The 20,773-nt window shown below is 45.8% G+C and overlaps 1 protein-coding gene across 1 annotated transcript in view; it reads left to right on the plus strand.

The window, feature by feature from the left end:
• The window catches only part of LOC143924506 (lipopolysaccharide-induced tumor necrosis factor-alpha factor homolog), a 213,572-nt gene that overhangs the window by 71,150 nt on the left and 121,649 nt on the right, over window positions 1-20,773 (plus strand). Inside the window, exons 2-3 of the mRNA XM_077448848.1 lie at window positions 1,185-1,300; window positions 3,465-3,572. Of these exons, the coding sequence (XP_077304974.1) occupies window positions 1,204-1,300; window positions 3,465-3,572 (205 nt within the window). The 5' untranslated portion in view covers window positions 1,185-1,203. The remainder of the gene's footprint in view (window positions 1-1,184; window positions 1,301-3,464; window positions 3,573-20,773) is intronic.

Below are 20,773 nucleotides of genomic sequence, written 5' to 3' on the forward strand. Positions count from 1 at the left end.
CTCTTTTTCAAGAGCATGTTTAAGCTTGTAACTACTAACTTGTTACTATCGGAAGTGACACCAAAGCATGGCGCAGTTTGCGGGCCACCGGCTGGTGGATGACGCGCACAGTGAATCCTCTGAGAGGTAGTGATGGCAAGATGTCCACATGCCAGAGCTCCTCTCTTTTTGAGTCATCTTTGTCACATTGGGTCATCACAAATATCATCCAGCTATGTGACACCAGTCCACTCTCAGATCTCCCCCTCCCACTACCACCCAAGGATAGTTAATATACATGTACATATACATATTGCTTAAACATAAATTAAATGCATAGTGCTTGGGACAATAGAATTGAGTAGCAAGTGTCAGTTTATTTAATTTCAAGTTTAGTTTTATTTTTATTCCTATATATGGAATTAAGATATTCTGTGTTTACGGTTATATATACACAATGGCTAGTGTATACATAAAAGTAAGTGTCTTAAATATGAATGATGTTTGTATTTAAATAATCTATCATATTAACCCTCCCACAAGAGGGAGGGCCTTCAATCACATGGGCTATTCCCCTGATTCCAGACTCTTCTATAATGACCATTAACCTGCATACCAAATCTAGCTCTGAGGAAGAGAGGACGCAGTTGAAACGCGTCAGTGTTTTTTTGGGCTCTACCTCCCACTACTGTTGCTTGCCAGCTGATCTTGCTGAATGATGCATTCTATGGAATATATATGTTATGCTTGAATATGTAACTTGTTTGTGAGTATGCCTTTTTTACACCTCTTTTATTGATTAAAATAGGCAAAGGTAATGTGCAAGAGGTGTGTGCCCTCTGTTCCTTTTTCCCTTCTGGGGAACACTAATGATTACAGTGCAGCCCCTTTATACTGTGCCCCTAGCAATCACAGCCCCACATCAAAGTGTCCCCTGCATGCTACAGACACACACATTTCCAAAAGTAGTTCCTGCACTACTTTTGGTGACTTTGGGGGTGATTTAATTTCTGTGCATGAACCCACACAAATGTCTTTCAAGTTGCCCCCAAAGTTGGATTGAAATGTGGCTTTGAAATCGTGGGGGTTTAGATGAACCCCCCACGATTTCAAAGCCGTGCTCAGTGTGAACGAGGACTTAAGCTGTTTTGTTCCAATATTGTGTAACATGCTCTAATTGACTAATAAGCAATTATTTTTAACAGAATCTATGACCTTGTAACTATGACTTCACAGCAACACACAACCCCAGAATATCCTGCCACAAATATATCTCTTGAACCTCCCCCATACACAGTCAACATGAATGGCGAATTCCAAGGTAATTTTAAACTTGTTTTTCATTAAATAGTACATATATGTTCCATACAGAGTATCAAAACATTACAGGGGATCTACCATTAGAACTCAAATGCCATACTTAGTCATTTGTGTGCTGTGGCAAAATTACTAGGTCTATGTCATCCTCCTCTGCAAAGGTGGGTTTGGAAATTGCATGTTTGTGAATGATGGTTGTATGCAATTCAGTGACACTGAAAGTATTAGCAGTCCTTCATTATATATGCATGAAGGTATAAAACCTTCTGTGTGCAGCAACCCCCCAATACTCACCTAAAATCTCTCTTGATCAAGCGCAAAACCACTGCACATAGAAGGCAAGTATGAAAAGTTTATTATTAAAAAAAATGAACCTTTAATGTCACTTTAAGCTCTGTATTCATGACTTCATCATTAAATGGAGTTTTAATTTATAGTACAAAGAGCATGCTGATAGAGAGAACAGTCACAGTGAGATGAGATCATCAGTTTGCTGCTTTTCAAGGTTCAGTCACCTGGGTGTGTGCATTTGTTCTGGCCTTTTTAGTGCACCCAGGAGGGACGGGTGCAGTGTCCAGCCCAGCTGCAAGCAGCCTGAACAAGTCTATCTCAAGCTGGGGCTAGAGGGCATGGAATGCTGTACCGAGAGGTACTGGAATGTAGGTGTAGGTAGTGTAGCGTGGCGCGGCAGCAATAACACACTCAGTCCAGGTGCAATATAAAGAACTTGTATTGAAATAAGGCAAAGACAGTTCACAATAAACCCAGTGGGAAGACAGTCCAACCAGAAACACTCATGAATTCCAACAGCATGTAGAAATGCAGGCTTCAGCCAAACTGACAGCGCCTGTTAGCGAGGGCAAAATGCGGTCTCGCTATCTAGTGCACAGATGTCCAGAGAGTTGCGAACCCTACACTTTCCCTCCTTGTGTGGAACCTTTCCCTGCCGCTAGTACTGTCCCTACACTATCCACTCACAAATATGAGCAAAACCCAAAAAAGAGATTCTGCCTGACCCAAGATGGCTGCTAGAGTCACATAGGGCAGCGGCATCGAAGCGGATAGCTTCCCTAGTGACCCACCATGGAGGAACTATGTTCCCCGTGACCTCCTCTCCAACTGCAATGATGCTGCAGACAAGCATCACCTACAGTGGAGAAAGTAGACTGCACCTGCCTACATGGGACAAAGGTCTAGAACACAGAAGACCAGACTTTCATCCCTGAATGCATAAAGCCCTAAATGCTTTGTTTGTATAGAAAATATTTCTTCAGCAGTGTTTGCAATATCCCTAACCAGTGCTGGGACAAGGTCATCTAGAGCCCAGGGCGAACATGACAAATTGCCCCCCCCCCATGATGTATGAGCATTATGTGTCAGCAAAAGTCCCCTCCCCTAAAAAAGAAATTGAAAACCAATCTACATGCTTAAACCCCAAGCATACCCCCCATACAAATACACCCCTGCTGAAATCCCCTTCCCAGCACAGATCCCCCCCCAGGCTCAAATCCTCTCATTCCCTATATGCCCCCAGCACAAATCCACCTCATCCCCTAAAAAATTCCCCCCCCTTATTACAAATCCTCTACCCCTCAAATTTTCCCTGTGAGTACAAATCCTCTGCCCCCACTCCAAATGCCCCTCCCAGCACAAATTCTCTCCAATCCCCCATCCTAGCACAAATACCTCCAATCATCCCTGCTGGCATAAACCCCCCCCCCCCCCAACAAAAAAAACCCTCCTAGTACAAATCTCCTCTCATCCACCTTTTCTTGTACAAACCCCCCCAAAAAATCCACTCCTAGCACAAATCTTCCACCATTCCCCCTCCCAACACAAATCCCCTCAAATCACATTCCTAGGTTCCAATCTGACATGATACCACAGTGCCCAGGGCAGCTTCCCCTCCTGCCCACCCCTTGTCCTGGCTGTGCCCCTAACTTTGCCTTCTGGAACAGTTGCTGCTATTGTCATGCCCTCCACAATCCTTTCCTGGCCATACTGTCTTATATGTACATACTGTAATATCCTCCAAACATCTCTATTGCACAAACTGTTCACTGTCATGTTTTGCTTTTCTCTTCTGAACAATCTGTCTGCTGTCATGCCTTCCACACTAAAAAAAAATGCTGTACATTTCTAATGGATGGTTACTTTTTGGCTCTTAGGAAATCAGGCAATAAGCTCAGGATATCCTGCAGCAGGGTTTAATGTTCCTGCTTCAGCCCCAGTATATCCAGTCAATCTACAGGGCCCATCCCAAATGCCAGCAGCAGGTAAGCTTCAATAAGTTGAAATGAGTCTAACTATAAATCTACAATAAATAGTGAGAGAATCAATTTGTCTATAAATTCTTTAGTTACTTATAAACATTCTTGTATCAGTAGTTTAAGTGGTTCTAAAGGCTGAAGGTTTTCTTTTGTTGTTTTGTTTTTTTAATCTTACAGGATAAGTTCACCTTTTCTAACATGTTATTATATTCGGGGTGTTACATGTTACAAATCCACCACCCCTGCACCCCCCCGACACCCCGTTGTGACAGGGAGCGGGAGATCTTCTCCCTCCGCTCTCTGTCACAGTCTGCAAACATGGCTTCACCCCCACATGGCCACATCATTTATTCACAGTGTTCTGTGAAAATTAAACTACAAGGTCTGGCAGCCTTTGCAGCTGTCGGTTTGTAGTTCTCAATAAATTACCATGGCTGTTGAGTGCTGTGGTAGTTCACTCAGGTTTCCTGTAATGCCCCGTACACACAGTTGGATTTTCAGACGGAAAATGTTCGATGGGAGCCTTTTGTCTGACAGTGTGTAGGCTCCATTGGACATTTTCCATTGGAATTTCCATTGCACAAAATTTGAGAACTGGTTCTCAAATTTTCCCACAACAAAATCCGTTTGCGTAAATTACGATCGTGTGTACACAATTCCAACGCACAAAGTGTCACTCATGCTCAGAATAAATTACGAGACAGAAGCGCGCGGTCTGGTAAAACTAGCATTCGTAATGGAGATAGCACATTCGTCACGTGCAATTTTTTAAATAGTTTAATGCAGCGCATTCTCTTCTTCTTTATAATGCTAGAAGAATGACGTTTTTTTTCTGCTCATATTCACAGAGTTCTCACAAACTGATTTCTTTATTATTTTTCGTGATCTCATGAATAATATACATTTTTTTTTTGTCAGATCTCCATAATAATGTTTTTAATTTTTTTTTTTTTTAATCAAGATCTGCATTTTTTTCCCCTAGTGCTCTCCGTAATATTATTTCTCGTTTTGTGTGTCAAGTTGCCACAACATCATTATTATCTTGTATTTTTTCACCTCAAGGAGATTGGTTGGTGTCCCTTGTTAATTTGACATTGTATTTTTAAAATGTATCTGCCTACTCACAAACAAACTGTCCAAGTATTTGTGAAAAAGAAATAGCCATTTATTCTGGGTCATAACAAAATAAAGAGGAAGGCAACGCTGGAGAAACTGGTGAAATTTGCAAAGCCTTTGTACCCCAGGGCACACATCAATTATTTTACAGTCTGAGGAGTCCATATAATAGTGAGCACAATCCAGTCCAAGACTACAAGAGATCAGGAACAGCAGCAGATGACATATCTGTCCCAAGGCTGTGGTCATGCAACAGCCTGCGTCTTTTGTCAGACCAGACTGAACTCAGGCCATCACTCTCTTGTCTTCCTTACATGTTTTCTTCCAGGCTGTGGCTCTGGTGTTGGAGTTGTGGCAGGAGGAAAAGGAAGAAAACCTGGAGGAGGAAGAGAACCATGGTTCAACTTACAAACGTGGCTTTGGCTTGTGAGTTTGCCCCTCAACCCCTTATTTAGGGCTTGTAAGATCACTTCCTCACATAAGAGGTGTTGGCCCTCCCCCTTGTACAGCATTTTGCAGGCTGTCATGTAGGCATAGTCCTCTTGAGGACTGGTGGGGTTTCTGAGGGCCACAGTAGCCTTCATAAATAGGCCAAGTGCTGCCTCCTCCAGGTTACTCCTCTTCCTGGCACTTTTTTGTGGAAGGCCGAGGGGAGGGACCTTGGATTTGGGCAGGCTACTGGGCCTAGCCACCTCCTGGCTGCCACTTTCCATGCCCTCTTCCTGGATGAGACTTTCCTGTGTTTGAAAAAAGGACATAGTTTTAGTATTTGGTTCATCAATCACACACAATTTTCATCTCATTACTGTTGCAATTTGAATGTTAATAAATAGAAAAGACTATCATTCTGAACCCAGCATTTTTCATTCTTGTCCCAATCATTTGTGGCCACTACTGTCTATTGCTATGTAAAACACTTTGTGAAACCAGAAATTAGTTATCAAAACTAACATGAAAAGTAACAATGTAGTGCTAACAAAAAACAATATTGATATGAAAAAGTGCAAAAAGTGCCATATGTTGAAAAGAGGACCCTGTATCAATAAAACGGGGTATCACTCAAATTGGTAAAACATAATAAGTGTCCATAAAATGATTATGTAATCTGAAAAATAAATAAACAAATAGTTCAGTCCCAAACTCCTATATGTCAACCACAGATGTAATAGTTCATATTATGGAGGAATGGGGAGACCAATAGGCATCCGAAGGCAATAACACCAGGCAGATAAATAAAGAATGGGTACTCTTACCAGAGTCTGTGGACCTGCATGTGGATAATACCAAGTCAACCAGGCATGAACAGGTGAGTCCTCAATCTCACAGGAACAATGGATGGGTCCTCAATCTCTCTGGGACAATCCAACCAGTCACAGTTGATCCTTCAATAAGAAGTGAACGCAACACGGTATCCTCAGGGATCCCAACCTTCTCTCAATGAAGTCCAAAGATTAGGGAGCTACCACCAAGCAATGGGTCTCCGATGAATGTGGAAGAGGCTCACAGGGTGGATTGTATATAAAACAGAAAAGGACAACAGCCTCCCATAGTGTAGTTCAAAAAAGCATGTATGCTGTTTATTGGCATAAAACCAGCATATACAAAATATAAAAAACAGTAAAATAAAAAGTGATCACAATGTTTAAAAGCAATATAGGGAAAATAGAAACCAGCCCTATGCGTTTCATCCCAAGGGACTTCTACAGGGCAATGTAACTATACCCCCATATTGCTCATACATATACATATATTTCAACTAAAGAAAGCCGAGCACCAATCAACCATCGGTAATAAAACCCTCCCGGATAGAAGGGAAAACAACTCATGGTTAACATTAATCACACCCTCCCCCTCGGAGCCAATCGCTCCCCACCCAAGAAACTCACCTCCAATACTCAGAGATCCAGGAAGTAGAGAAAAAGGGGTTATACTACGAACCATCTCAAAAATGCCAGCAAAAATGGGAAAAAGACAGCGAAAATAACTCTTTCTGACCTATAGTAGTCTTTGGCCAATCCCTACCCATGTTACTAACCAGTATGGCCACAACAGGGCCAATCCCGAATGAGCATAACCAACATGAAGGAGCAGCAAGATGACACAAGTCTCCAAAACGAGGCTTGGTCATCACATCGCACTCGGAAGAGATGTCGGAGGCGCACTCGCGTGCGCAGCCAGCCCCACCGCGCCCGGAGATGGCGTCAGAGGCACATGCGACACCCATCACAGGACGCAACGCATGTGCACCTAACATCCAAAACTACAGGAAGAGGCGCACGCACATGCGCAAACACCGCAATGGGCACAACGAGTGCGTGCTAACAATCCGGCAAGCGTACATCCAAAGTACAGAGCTCAGGACCTCACAGCTATGAGCGCAAACACACGCACCACCCTAATAAAGGGTGGTGGGTGCGTGCCCGCGGCCTGAAGAACAGGGCTCAGGACCATACAGCTACGGGCGCAGGCGCACACGCCGTCCTAGTAAAGGGCAGCGGGTGCGCGCCCGCCAACTTAAAGAACAGCTGGATTGAAAAACTCCCATCTGAAAAAAAACGTTAAAAAAATAATGTAAGACGTAGTCGGGCCAACACGTCAAAAAAGTGTCAGAGATGGGCATATACTGGATCATAAATAATGCCCAAAACTGGACACCCTAGAAAATAAATCATAGAATACCCCTCGTGCGCATATGCACCAGTGCATCCACAGCATAAGGAACAAGGGTGCATATCGCCCCTATATCTTCCATCCAATTGGGTGGGGGATAACTGACAGACACGCGCTGTAAGGCACCGCGTATGGTCAGTGTCCCTCCCCACCACATGATGGATCCAAGAGCATCCTAACTTTCAACAAGATACATATATAAAAAACCTCAATAAATATAAAACAACATAAACACAAATACATAGTAATCCCATATAATAAACCTCTGCAGTCAAGTAACTTGCCTCTCAATATATATTAATCACCTTACTCAGCATAAGGGCAAATAACTACAATATCAACTAGCCTGTATAGAAGACCAAACAAGAAAGAAGGAATGACCCCCAAACTTAGGCCTTATTTATAAATGAGTTGATGTCCCACTCTACGTTCAAACCGAACGAAGAGTAGGTTTTGAGATGATAAATCCATCAAGGCAAGAAACCCCCCGAAGGTGAGATTCACCTCTCCAATGATGAACAAATTTGCCAATAATGACAAACTGTGTTCCTGTAGGGTCTCGATCATGGTGTTCCAGATAATGCCAAGGAACACTATGATTGGTCTTACCACCTTTTATGTTGGTCAGATGCTCGTTGACCCGGATAGAAAACGTTCTGATAGTGCGTCCTATATATTGTTTATTGCAAGGACAGGTCAACATGTATACCAAAAATTTGGTTGCACAGGTGGTAAAGTGTTCCATCTGGTAAACACGTTGTGTGACTGTAGATGAAAATGTCTCGCTTTTACGCTTACCACAAACATTGTGCAAGCAGACATTACATCTGCGACAGGGATAATATCCCTTGCACTGCTGGAAGAAAGGAGTGTGTCTGGGTGGATCAATGACATTTGGTGCTATTTGACCCTGAATTGAGTGAGCCCCTCTAAAAATGACACCAGCATTAGTAGGGATGGTAGAGCTTAAAAATCTGTCGCTATGTAACACACCCCAATGTTTTTGAATAATGATTTTAATATGTTGTAAAAAATGACCACCTAAATCTATCGTAGGCAATAGCAATGTACAGTGGTGTGAAAAAGTGTTTGCCCCCTTCCTCATTTCCTGTTCCTTTGCATGTTTGTCACACTTAAGTGTTTCGAAACATCAAACCAATTTAAACAATAGTCAAGGACAACACAAGTAAACACAAAATGCAATTTGTAAATGAAGGTGTTTATTATTAAAGGTGAAAAAAAATCCAAACCATCATGGCCCTGTGTGAAAAAGTGATTGCCCCCCCCTTGTTAAAACATACTATAACTGTGGTTGTCCACACCTGAGTTCAATTTCTCTAGCCACACCCAGGCCTGATTATTGCCACACCTGTTCACAATCAAGGCATCACTTAAATAGGAGCTGCTTGACACAGTAAGGTCCACTAGAAGATCCTTAAAAGCTACACATCATGCCGAGACCCAAAGAAATTCAGGAACAATTGAGAAAGAAAGTAATTGAGATCTATCAGTCTGGAAAGGGTTATAAAGCCATTTCCAAAGCTTTGGGAATCCAGCGAACCACAGTGAGAGCCATTATCCACAAATGGCGAAGACATGGAACAGTGGTGAACCTTCCCAGGAGTGGCCGGCCGCCCAAAATTACCCCAAGAGCGCAGCGACGACTCATCCAAGAGGTCACAAAAGACCCCACAACAACGTCCAAGGAACTGCAGGCCTCACTTGCCTCAGTTAAGGTCAGCGTTCATGCCTCCACCATCAGGAAAAGACTGGGCAAAAATGGCCTGCATGTTCCAAGGAGAAAACCACTGCTGAGCAAAAAGAACATCAAAGCTCGTCTCAATTTTGATGATCCCCAAGACTTTTGGGACAACATTCTGTGGACCGATGAGACAAAAGTGGAACTCTTTGGAAGGTGTGTGTCCAAGTATATCTGGCGTAGAAGGAACACTGCATTTCATAAAAAGAACATTATACCAACAGTAAAATATGGTGGTGGTAGTGTGATGGTCTGGGGCTGTTTTGCTGCTTCAGGACCTGGAAGACTTGCCGTGATAAAAGGAACTATGAATTCTGCTGTCTACCAAGAGATCCTGAAGGAGAATGTCCGACCATCTGTTCGTGTACTCAAGCTGAAACGAACTTGGGTTCTGCAGCAGGACAATGATCCTAAACACACCAGCAAGTCCACCACCGAATGGCTGAAGAAAAACAAAATGAAGATTTTGGAGTGGCCTAGCCAAAGTCCTGACCTGAATCCTATTGAGATGTTGTGGTATGACCTTAAAAAGGCCGTTCATGCTCGAAAACCCTCTAATGTAACTGAATTAGGACAATTCTGCAAAGATGAGTGGGCCAAAATTCCTCCAGGACGCTGTAAAAGCCTCATTGCACGTTATCGCAAACGCTTGGTTGCAGTTGTTGCTGCTAAGGGTGGCCCAACCAGTTATTAGGTTTAGGGGGCAATCACTTTTTCACACAGGGCCATGATGGTTTGGATTTTTTTTCACCTTTAATAATAAACACCTTCATTTACAAATTGCATTTTGTGTTTACTTGTGTTGTCCTTGACTATTGTTTAAATTGGTTTGATGTTCCGAAACACTTAAGTGTGACAAACATGCAAAGGAACAGGAAATGAGGAAGGGTGCAAACACTTTTTCACACCACTGTATTTCTGTCTAATTTGGAGACCCTCTCTATCTCATCATCCAAAGTGGTAGCCCGATAGCTTTTCTCCAGGAATCTCTCAAAACAGCTGACTGAGTATAAAAATCATCTAGTCTGGTACAGTTCCTTCTCAATCTGAGGTACTGGCTCCGAGGGACCGACTTCAGCCACTGTGGATGATGGCAACCATCGACTGAGATGTAACCATAAGTGATACTTTTATATATATGCTCCTCGTGCCACCAATTAGGGTCTTCAAATAGGGGATGTCTGCCATGGGGATCCCCGGCTTCACAAATTCCAGCAATTGATCCAGCTCTGCCTTCCTCTTTGGTTTATTGTTATAAAAGGGTTGGGTTACCTGCCACAGACAGGGCAGCTCCCTGTACATAGCAAAGAATAGGGGGATAAAGTCCTCATCATTCAATAGATCAATTTTCTCTGCAAGACACAACACAAGACAAACCCAATGTCAGGCAAAACACTCCTAATCTTGACCCAATATAGGCCTCAATCTATAAGCAGTATAGGCCACTGATGCACCAACTTAAAATTGTACCTTCGTTATAACGATCGTCGCTTCCATTACTTCGTCCTCCGCTCACAGATCGTACGTACGACGCAAGCGTGTTACGCTTTATATACACTGCGCATGCATGAAACTCCGTCTACCCCTGATGTTCTTTCTATTATATTCCCTGCCCCTTCTCTTTCGGCGCATGGCGGAGAGACAACAGGTGCATGTAGAGGAGATAAGCAACGAAGAAAGGCCGGAGCCACGACCGCCCTGATCCCAGAGGAGATTGAAGGCCTCAAATATGTCCTTTATAGAGATGGTGGAGATGTTGGACATCTTGAAGAGGGCCAACTATGACGGGAAGTATGGACAGGAATTTTGGGGTACGGCGATCCAAGGATCAACAGAAGAAACAATGGTCAGACCTCAAATTGAGGGAGCACGATCAGTACAGAAGAATCGAGTTCTTCAAAAAAGTAAGTAGTTATCGTGTATTCCTATTCTTCTTACATTCGTGCTGCTCCATGTGCTTTTCTTTACTGTTGTACATTTTAAAATGGCAACTTTCATGCTCATGGGCACAGTAAATCGGTCGTGGGAACATTGTTTGTTCACCCACTTATAAGATGTTTTTGGCAGATACAGGTTAACTACATTTGTTCATGCCTATTTGTATTAAAAATAGGATTTTTTAAAACAGCTTACCTGCAAAATCATTTTCTTTGATCTACATTGAGGGACACAGAGCCATAGTAATAACTTTGTGGGTTATATTGGCGTATCAGGTGCTGGACACTGGCACGCCCCTTAAGGCGTGAACTTCCCCCATATAACCCCTCCCATTACCAGGAGTCCTCAGTTTTGTAGCCAAGCAATCAAAGTGTATAAGAAGAAGGGAGGGACCTCTGTGTCCCCTGATGTACATCAAAGAAAAGGATTTTACAGGTAAGCTGTTTTAAAAACTCTATATCCTTTTCTTACATCAGGGGGCACAGAGCCATAGTAATAACTATGTGGGATGTGACTAGACTCTTGATGGGAGATGAGGATGGGGCAGAGCACCACGAGGTAGGCGCGCTCTGAGCGTCCTCTTCCCTCCCCGCCCCCTGGAATCCCCGCGTAACATCGCTCCCATGACCTGCCACGCGGTGTCTGCTGAGCGGAGAGTGGACCGGACAACCCTCCCCAAACCATGCGGAGGTGAGCCTGGCACCGCTCGTAGCGCCTACCCACCTCACTGTCTACCGCTTAGTCCGGGAGTGGGGCGAATAGCTCCGTGACTGAAGGAGGCCACCCCCTGACACTGCAACCGGACGCTGATCCAAGGACCCAGGTGACGGGGGGCCGAGCAGCGCTCGCGCACCCCGCTCATCCAGCATACACAGAGGAGTGGAAACCTGGGCACACCTGGCGCAGGTCAGCTTTACTTTCTTGAATAATGATGAACAACACGCCGGTCCTCTATAGCTAGGAGAGAGACATTTATCCCTGGTAAGAGAGGGCGAGGACCTGGCGCTTGAAGCGGCTAGTCTCTGGTTTTGGATGCTTCAATCAACAAAACGTGAGTTAATGTTGGGATGAAGGAGTTTTTGGTCTGGGAGAGGTCTTGCAGATCTGTGTGAGCTCCCTGAGCAGTGAACTGTGTTGCATGGAGAGGTGCCCAGTAATTACAAAATCTGCTATAATATAGACTCTTTCTTATGCCACGTACACACGATCAAACAAGCGGGTGGAAAAGTCCGGCAAACTCAAGTCCGCCGGACAATCCCCCCGTGTGTAGCCTCCGGCATACTTTTTTGACCCGAAAGTACGGCGGACTTAGAAAGTAGTTTTACACTCCAATCTTCCCGCCGAACTCGCAGTTCGGCGGACAATCCGGCCGTGTGTGTGCCAGTCCGCCGTACTTTTGAAATTAACGGACTTTTCCCACCCGGAGAAAAGTCCGCTCATTTCGAGCGGGTCTCCAGGTAGGCGGGGCCCGCGAAGGATAAGTTGCTGGACCCGCCGCCTGGTATGGACTTAAAGGGGAACCCCAACGGCGAAAGAAATCGGCATGGGGGTTCCCCCCCAAGTCCACATCAGACCCTTGTCCGAGCACGCTATCCGGCCGGCCAGGAAAGGGGGGACGAGCGAGCGCCCCCCCTCCTGAGCCGTACCAGGCCGCGTGCCCTCAACATGGGGGGTGCCTTGGGGAAGGGGGGCCGCGCGGCCCCCCTACCCCAAAGCACCTTGTCCCCATGTTGATGAGGACAAGGGCCTCTTCCCGACAACCCTGGCCATTGGTTGTCGGGGTCTGCGGGCGGCGGGCTTATCAGAATCCGGGAGCCCCCTTTAATAAGGGGGTCCCCGGATACCGGCCCCCCACCCTATGTGAATGAGTATGGGGTACAATGTACCCCTACCCATTCACCTGTAAAATAAAGTACAAAAAAAAACACAACACACAAGGGTTAAAATAGTTTATTGCACAGCTCTGGGGGTCTTCCGTCTTCGGGGGTCTTCTCGCTGGACTCCTCCGCTATATTCTTGTAGCTCTTTTGCTAGCGGAGGAGCCCGGCTTTCTTCCTCGCCGCCGGCCTCTTCTTCCGACTTCGGGGGTCTTGTCCCCCTCTTCGGTTCTTCTGCCGGGCCACCGCGCCTTCTTCTAGCTCGTTTACAGGCTGCCGCCGCCTTCCGTTCTTCTGTCCTTCTCTTCTTCTTCTTCTTCTTCTTCAGATGTTGCCTCGCCGAGTCCTCCGCTCACAATGAAGGGGACCGGGCACGCGGCGACTTATATAGGGACAAGGGGCGGGGTCTTCGGTTGATGTCACATGGGTTGATGTCACATGGGTTGATGTCACATGGCGACAGTCCCAGCATCCTCCGGGACTGTGACATCGTAAGGGGGCGGGGTCACCATGTGACATCAACACATGTGACATCAACCGAAGACCCCATCCCTTGTCCCTATATAAGTCGCCGCGCGCCCGGTCCCCGTCATTGTGAGCGGAGGACTCCGCGAGGCAACATCTGAAGAAGAAGAAGAAGAAGAACAGAAGAACGGAAGGCGGCGGCAGCGGTGGCAGAAGACCGGGCCACCGCCTGTAAAAGAGCTAGAAGAAGGCGCGGTGGCCCGGCAGAAGAACCGAAGAGGGGGACAAGACCCCCGAAGTCGGAAGAAGAGGCCGGCGGCGAAGAAGAAAGCCGGGCTTCTCCACAAGCAAAAGAGCTACAAGAAGATAGCGGAGGAGTCCGGCTAGAAGACCCCCGAAGACGGAAGACCCCCAGAGCTGTGCAATAAACTATTTTAACCCTTGTGTGTTGTGTTTTTTTTTTGTACTTTATTTTACAGGTGAATGGGTAGGGGTACATTGTACCCCATACTCATTCACATAGGGTGGGGGGCCGGTATCCGGGGACCCCCTTATTAAAGGGGGCTCCCGGATTCTGATAAGCCCCCCGCCCGCAGACCCCGACAACCAATGGCCAGGGTTGTCGGGAAGAGGACCTTATCCTCATCAACATGGGGACAAGGTACTTTGGGGTGGGGGGGCCGCGCGGTCCCCCCTTCCCCAAGGCACCCCCCATGTTGAGGGCACATGGCCTGGTACAGCTCAGGAGGGGGGGGCGCTCGCTCGTCCCCCCCTTTCCTGGCCGGCCGGGTAGCGTGCTCGGACAAGGGTCTGATGTGGACCTGGGGGGGACCCCCACGCCGATTTTTTTCGGAGTTGGGGTTCCCCTTTAAGTCCATACCAGGCGGCGGGGCCAGCGACGTATCCTTCGCGGGTCCCGCCTACCTGGAGACGCGCTCGAAATGAGCGGACTTTCCTCCGCGTGTGTGGGCGAGTCCGTTCATTTCAAAAGTAGGGCGGATAGTACGGCGGACTTAGTACGCATATTAGTCCGCTGAAAAAGTGCCGTGTGTGGGAAAGTAGCCCGTTCGGAAAGTCCGACGGACAGTCTCGCGGGAAGTCCGCCAGACTAAGTACGTCGGACAGACGGCTACGTGTGTACGTGGCTTCAGGCAAGCTTAAGGATTTCTGAAGTGAGGAAAAGTTTAAAAGCAGCGTTAAAATGGCTTCAAGAGAGCGCTAAAACTTTCCTTCTCCTAAAGGTCTTGCATGCACTATTTGAGCCTATATTAACATCATCAGAGGGGGGACTGTTGTCATCAAGCCAAACCTCTGGAGATTTGGTCTGTGAGAGTTCCAGCAGAAGTGTGTGAGCTTTCTGACCAGTGAACTGTGTTGCATGTAGATACAAGCCCTGCAATAAAATAAACCTTTTCCTAAGCAAACTCAATGATCTGTGAAGCAAGGACACACAACATTTTAAAAGGAGCAGCAGAATGGTGTCAAAAGAGTGCTCAACTCCCCTTCTTCTAAAGGTCCTGCATGTACTATTGAGGCTATAAGATCATCACTGTCTACAGTTTTGGTTTGAGGCTCACTGCGATGGACACTATGTTGGAGAGGTAGCTGGGTAATTTGAATAAACTGTGCTAGCCCTATAATACTTCAGACAGACGGCTACTCCGACCCCCCCTACTTTAAGTTGTAAAAATTGACATTCTGTCTGTGTAATTCAGAGTGGAGGGGTCTGCTTAGAGGAGCCACGGAAGGAAGTGTGTGAATCAGAAGGGTGACTGTTACCATCAAGCTAAGCCCTTCCTGTACAACATAGACTCTGGATTGGAGGAACCAGGTCATGGGGCACCAATAGAGAAATTGATAAATTTAGGTCCCCAGAGAGCTCAGCAGTGGAGGTTCGGAAGCAGAAAAAGGGAGTCCAACCGTGTATTTATTCCGTAAAAGTATACGGTCAGCCCGAAGCTTGGATCCAGAGAAGGGGGGCAGCATAGTTGAAAGAGAAAAAAGTAGAGAAAGAAAAAGAGAGTAGGCACTGTGGTAACACACGGGAAAGTGATACCCCTAAGGGAAGAAGAAGATAAAGGACAATCCTGCGACAGAAGATAAATAGATAAAGATATTGTAGAATAACTGTTGGAACCTGTAGTTTGAACATTTATCTGGTCTATGCACATTTTATATACTGTCTAAAGGGTCGGTGCACTACATTGAAGTAAGGGGCCCTGGGAAGTGGGAGTAGGAAGAAGAGAAGTGGGCAGTCTGAACTCGGTAGAAGCAGACCAGTTAAGCGGACACCCCGTGGCTCTCTGTCGCCCCTGCTGTCTCCCCCCTCAGCTGCCAGTTTGAGAAGGGACAATAATAGAAGGGAGGGAAGGCCGTGGAACCGAGAAGGGCCCTGTGAGTCAGTGAATTGACCGAGGGGCGCTGCCCTGTCCTCGGTCTCCCCGCTGGTGGCCCGAAAGTTCTCAAGTCCACCCTGCGGTTTTAAGGGGAGAGAGATCCTGGAGGGATAAAGTGAGAAGTCCTGGGTCCCCACCGGAAAAATAGGAAAGGTGGGAGGGAGGCGGCAGGAGGAGACAGAGGGAGAGACGTGGGGGGTAAGGAGTAGAAAAGAATTGGGCGGATCTAAAGGGAAGAATGAGAGGGAAAGCTAAAACAGATACAAAAGCGCCACTGGCCCCCAGCCCAGGGGGTATCCAGCGATACATGGCAAGTAACTCCAGTATAACAGAGGATGGCCCAAGCAGCCCCAAATCAGGAACAATGCGGAGATCCAGTCTAAATAGGCAGAAGATGTTAGAAGAAAGTAAAGGGGGAAAGGAAAACGGAGTTAATACGGGGGGCCCGAAGGAAGCAAATAACCCTGTCTACAGTAGCCTTAAAATCCCCCAGGAAAGGGAAGAAACAAGAGTGGGAGAGGAGGACCTAAGTGGAGAAGGCAATGTGCAATTTATACCTCAGGGGGTGGAAGCCCCTCTAATCAAGGAGATGCTGGTGGAGATGTTTGCTAAAATGGAGGAGTCCTTAAAAGGAAATAGCAGAAGTAAGGGCAGACATAGGCTTGGTCCTTGGGAGGGTGGAAGAGATAGAGGAAAGACTAGACAAGCAGGAGCTAAGGATAGATGAGATAACAGAACAAATTACATCTCTGCAGGTAGCGAATAGAAACCTCCAGTATAAACTGGAGGACCAAGAGAACCGGGGGAGAAGGAAGAATGTACGCATCAAAGGCCTCCCAGAGAAATATAGCAGAGGGGAACTGGGGAGCATAGTACAGCAGATATTTAACCTGTTACTGGGAAGAGAGCCCATGGATACCCTCAAGATAGATAGAGTACACAGGATTGTAAGGCGGACGGTAGCAAGGGAGGAGTCCCCTAGAGATGTGATAGTGAGGTTCTACTATGTAGAAGAGAGAGGTTTAATTATGGAGAAATTGAGGACATCAGCAGGGTTGACCTTTGAGGGCGCAGAACTGCAGGTCTTCCCGGACCTAGCAACAGAAACGTTGATGAGAAGGAGACTACTGAAGCCCCTCACACAACAGATGATGGCATCAGGAGTATCCTATCAATGGGGATTCCCAGCCTGCTTAAAAGGAAAAAAAGATGGACGCTCTGCAGTTCTGCGATTCCCCGAAGATTTGAAAGGGTTCTGTGAAAGGTTGGATATACCTCCCCCCGGTTGCCGGGGTGGGGGGAAGAAGAAAAGGAAACTAGACCCACATTAAGGAAGTTAAGATGGAGAGGAGGTAGAGGAGCGGAGCTTACTGCAGAGAGGGAAGCCCAAAGATAGTGTAAAGAAAGGCCCAGAAAATACAAAAGATAGGGGAGTAGAGGGGTAGACAAGTTCTAAAGCTAATAAAGACGTGGTTGGGAGAGTGCGGGGGAGGGAGGAGGCCGTCGGAGAGTCACCGGTGTGAACCCCGGGGTAAATATGGGGAGGAGAGGTCACCAACGAGATAGGTGCCTAACCCATATGAGCAACAAAGACAGGGGGGACTCCGACCATCCTTTTTAGGGGTACTGTTGCGGAGTGGGAGAGGGAAAGGGTTGGAGGGGTTGTGTTATGAAGATTTTGAGGGGGGTTTTGTGGGTGTTTTTTTTTTTTCTCTCGCTCTCGCTCTCCCTCCCTCTCCATCCCAAAGGGTGTGTGCCTCTGGGTCAGCCTACGTGAGGCTCCGATCCCCGGTAAAAGCAATCGATGGTCGTAATTAATGTAATATCATACAATGTGAGGGGATTAAACACGAAGGAAAAAAGGTATAAAATAAATAAAGAACTCCAATTTTTGGGAGGGAGAGTAGTATGCCTCCAAGAGACATACATTACTAATGTATCAATGTCAAAACTGACATCATTCCAATTCCCACTTTGGTACTATGGGGATACGCCATCAGCCCACTCAAGAGGTGTGGCCACGGGGTTTGATAGATCAACCAGATTTGAAATAGAGGAGCGTTTGGCTGACCCGGAAGGTAGATACTTATTTTTAAAGGGCAAATTGTTTGATATGAAATGTACAATAGTGAACGTATATGCTCCCAATAGAAACCCGGATACATTTTTTTGGTTGAGCACCAACTAGTGACAAACCTTAAAAAAGCAGAAATAAAACCAATTACCCTATCAGATCACGCCCCAGTAGTAATACAGCTAGAGTTACAGGGAGAAAGGGGAACCGGGAGAACATGGAAACGAAATGACTCACTTCTACAGGATCAGGAAGTTATTGGCAAGATCGAACAGGAGTTGTTGAGCTTCTTTGAGTTAAACGATACACCAGACATCTCTAGAGCTACCTTGTGGGAAACACACAAAGCAGTAATAAGAGGGTCCCTGATCGGGATTGGAGCCGGGAAAAAGAAGGAGAGGGAGAAACAAAAAGTCCAACTATACAGGGAGATTAATGAACTAGAACAGAAAACTAGACCAAAGGGAGTCCGTGAAAGACAGAAGTTAATAGAGAAAAAGAGAGAACTGGAAGAAACCCTAGAACAAGAAAGGGAGTCTGCATTTCATAAAATAAATAAAGACAGATACCAATGGGGAAACTGGTCCGTTAAATGGATGTCAAATAGAGTCAAGGAATATAAAAATAGGACCCATATTCCAATGATTAAGGATAGAAGGGGAGAGACTCAGTTCTCTACACCAAAAATCGCAGAAAACTTCCACACCTATTATAGTGAGCTGTACAATATAGGGGGGAAAGGGGGTGAAAAGGGGAAAAGGAAAGGAGTAATAGAAGATTATCTACAGGGCATGGACTTCAAGAGGAGAAAAGGAAGAGATGGAGGCTTTAGAAGCTCCTATAACAATAGAGGAAGTGGAGAGAATAATTAAGAACACAGCCCTCGGGGGTAGTCTGGGCCCCGATGGATACTCTATTTTGTATTACAAAAAATTTCGGAAGCACTTAGCACCGAAACTCTGTAAATACTTCAATGCAGTGGGAGCAGGGGAGACGTTCCGGGAACAGGCCCTTTGCGCTCACATAGCACTGATTCTGAAAGATGGTAAGGACCCAGCAGCTCTTGAGAGCTACCGCCCGATCTCCCTATTAAATACGGATATAAAGATTTTCGCAAAAATAATGGCGGATAGATTAAAAACTCTCCTCCCGAAATGGGTACATCCAGATCAGGTAGGGTTTGTTCAGGGGCGAGAGGGGAGAGATAATTCCCTGAAGTCCATAGCTCTGATCCAGGAAGCTATCAGGAGAGAGACCACCACAGTATTGTTATCAGTATACGCCGAAAAGGCCTTTGATAGAGTTGCGTGGGAGTTTATAGACGAGATGTTAGAATATATGGGATTGGGAGAGAAGATGACGAGATGGCTCAAATCCCTATATTTACACCCGACAGCCAGAATCAGAGTGAATGGATCCCTGTCTCGCCCCCTGGAATTGTTCAATGGGACGAGGCAGGGATGCCCCCTCTCGCCGATCCTGTTCGTGATTTCCTTGGAACCTCTGTTGGTGGCAATTCGGAGGAACCGGCATGTCTGGGATGTCCGGGATGTCCGGGGTATCCGGGTGGGCGGGAGGGAATATAAAGTCTCCGCATTTGCAGATGATGTATTGCTGTATATAGTCAACCCAAGAACAACAATTCCATCCCTCCTCAAAGAGTTTGAGCAATACGGGCGATTGTCCAACTTCAAAATAAATATGACCAAGTCGGAGATACTAAACTTGAATTTAACAGAGGTAGAACAGACAGCATTGACCTCCCATCTCCCATTTAAGTGGTGTAAAGGAGAACTGACCTACCTGGGTATAAAATTGACGGCACAAATGTCCAATCTATATGGTGCTATCTACCTACCTCTGTTGAATAAAATCAAGGACAACATAAATAAAATGAGATACAAGGCCCTTACATGGATGGGGAGGATAAATGCAACTAAAATATTTATATTGCCATTGGTAATTTATACGTTTCAAATGATCCCGGTTCCCCTCCCCCCAAGCTATCTTAGAAAGTTAAAATCTATGATAGCGTTGTTCATATGGGCGCGTAAAAATCTGCGAATAGCCTATAATGTCTTAGTGAAGGAGAAAGACAGAGGAGGTGTAGCATTGCCAGACTTCAAAAAATACTACGAAGCGATAGTGATCTCAAGGGTAGCTGACTGGTGTCATAATAAGCAAGAGAAGAGTTGGGTAGAGTTGGAAGTCACACTAAGCAACACGGAGTTAGCAAAAATGATATGGATACCACCCCATCACAGGGATTTAGGGACTAGCACTTTAACTAGGCACACGTTAAAAATTTGGGATAAAATAAATAAGAGGCACAATTGGCACTATAACTCCCCTTTAATGTCACTTTTAGACACAAATTATTTTCTCCCAGGGAAAGAGGAGCGTTTATACTTCAGTAGGTGGGCAAAGAGAGAGGAAATAACACTAGCGGAAGTGATGAAAGGAAATAGGATAAGCCCTTTTAGGGAAATTACACAAGAATGGGGGCAGAAGCCATTAGATAGATGGAGATACACGCAAATTGCACACTTTATTCAAGGACTACCACAGCCGTTAAGAGGAAAGACACAACTTAGACCACTAGAGAAATTATTTAAAGAATCACAATGCCTAGAGAAAAGGGTTTCCAAAATATACAAGATATTAAAGCAAGAGGCAGACTCAGAGTTTCCAGCTTATTTGGGGAAATGGGAGGAAGAGATTGGCCCATTGAGAAATGAGGAGCATAGGGGAAAAATAATTAAAATGACCCACTCCCTGCCAAGAGATGTCCAAACGATCGAAATGTCTTTTAAATTATTAGCGAGGTGGTACCTGACGCCCCAAAGAATACAGAGGCTTAGAGAAGAAAACCAGGTACTCTGTTGGAGGGAATGTAATGGACCAGGGACTTT

The sequence above is a fragment of the Lithobates pipiens genome, unplaced genomic scaffold, assembly GCF_037356315.1.
Source record: "Lithobates pipiens isolate NorthernLeopardFrog02 unplaced genomic scaffold, aLitPip1_a1.2 Scaffold_22, whole genome shotgun sequence".
NCBI lineage: Eukaryota > Metazoa > Chordata > Amphibia > Anura > Ranidae > Lithobates > Lithobates pipiens.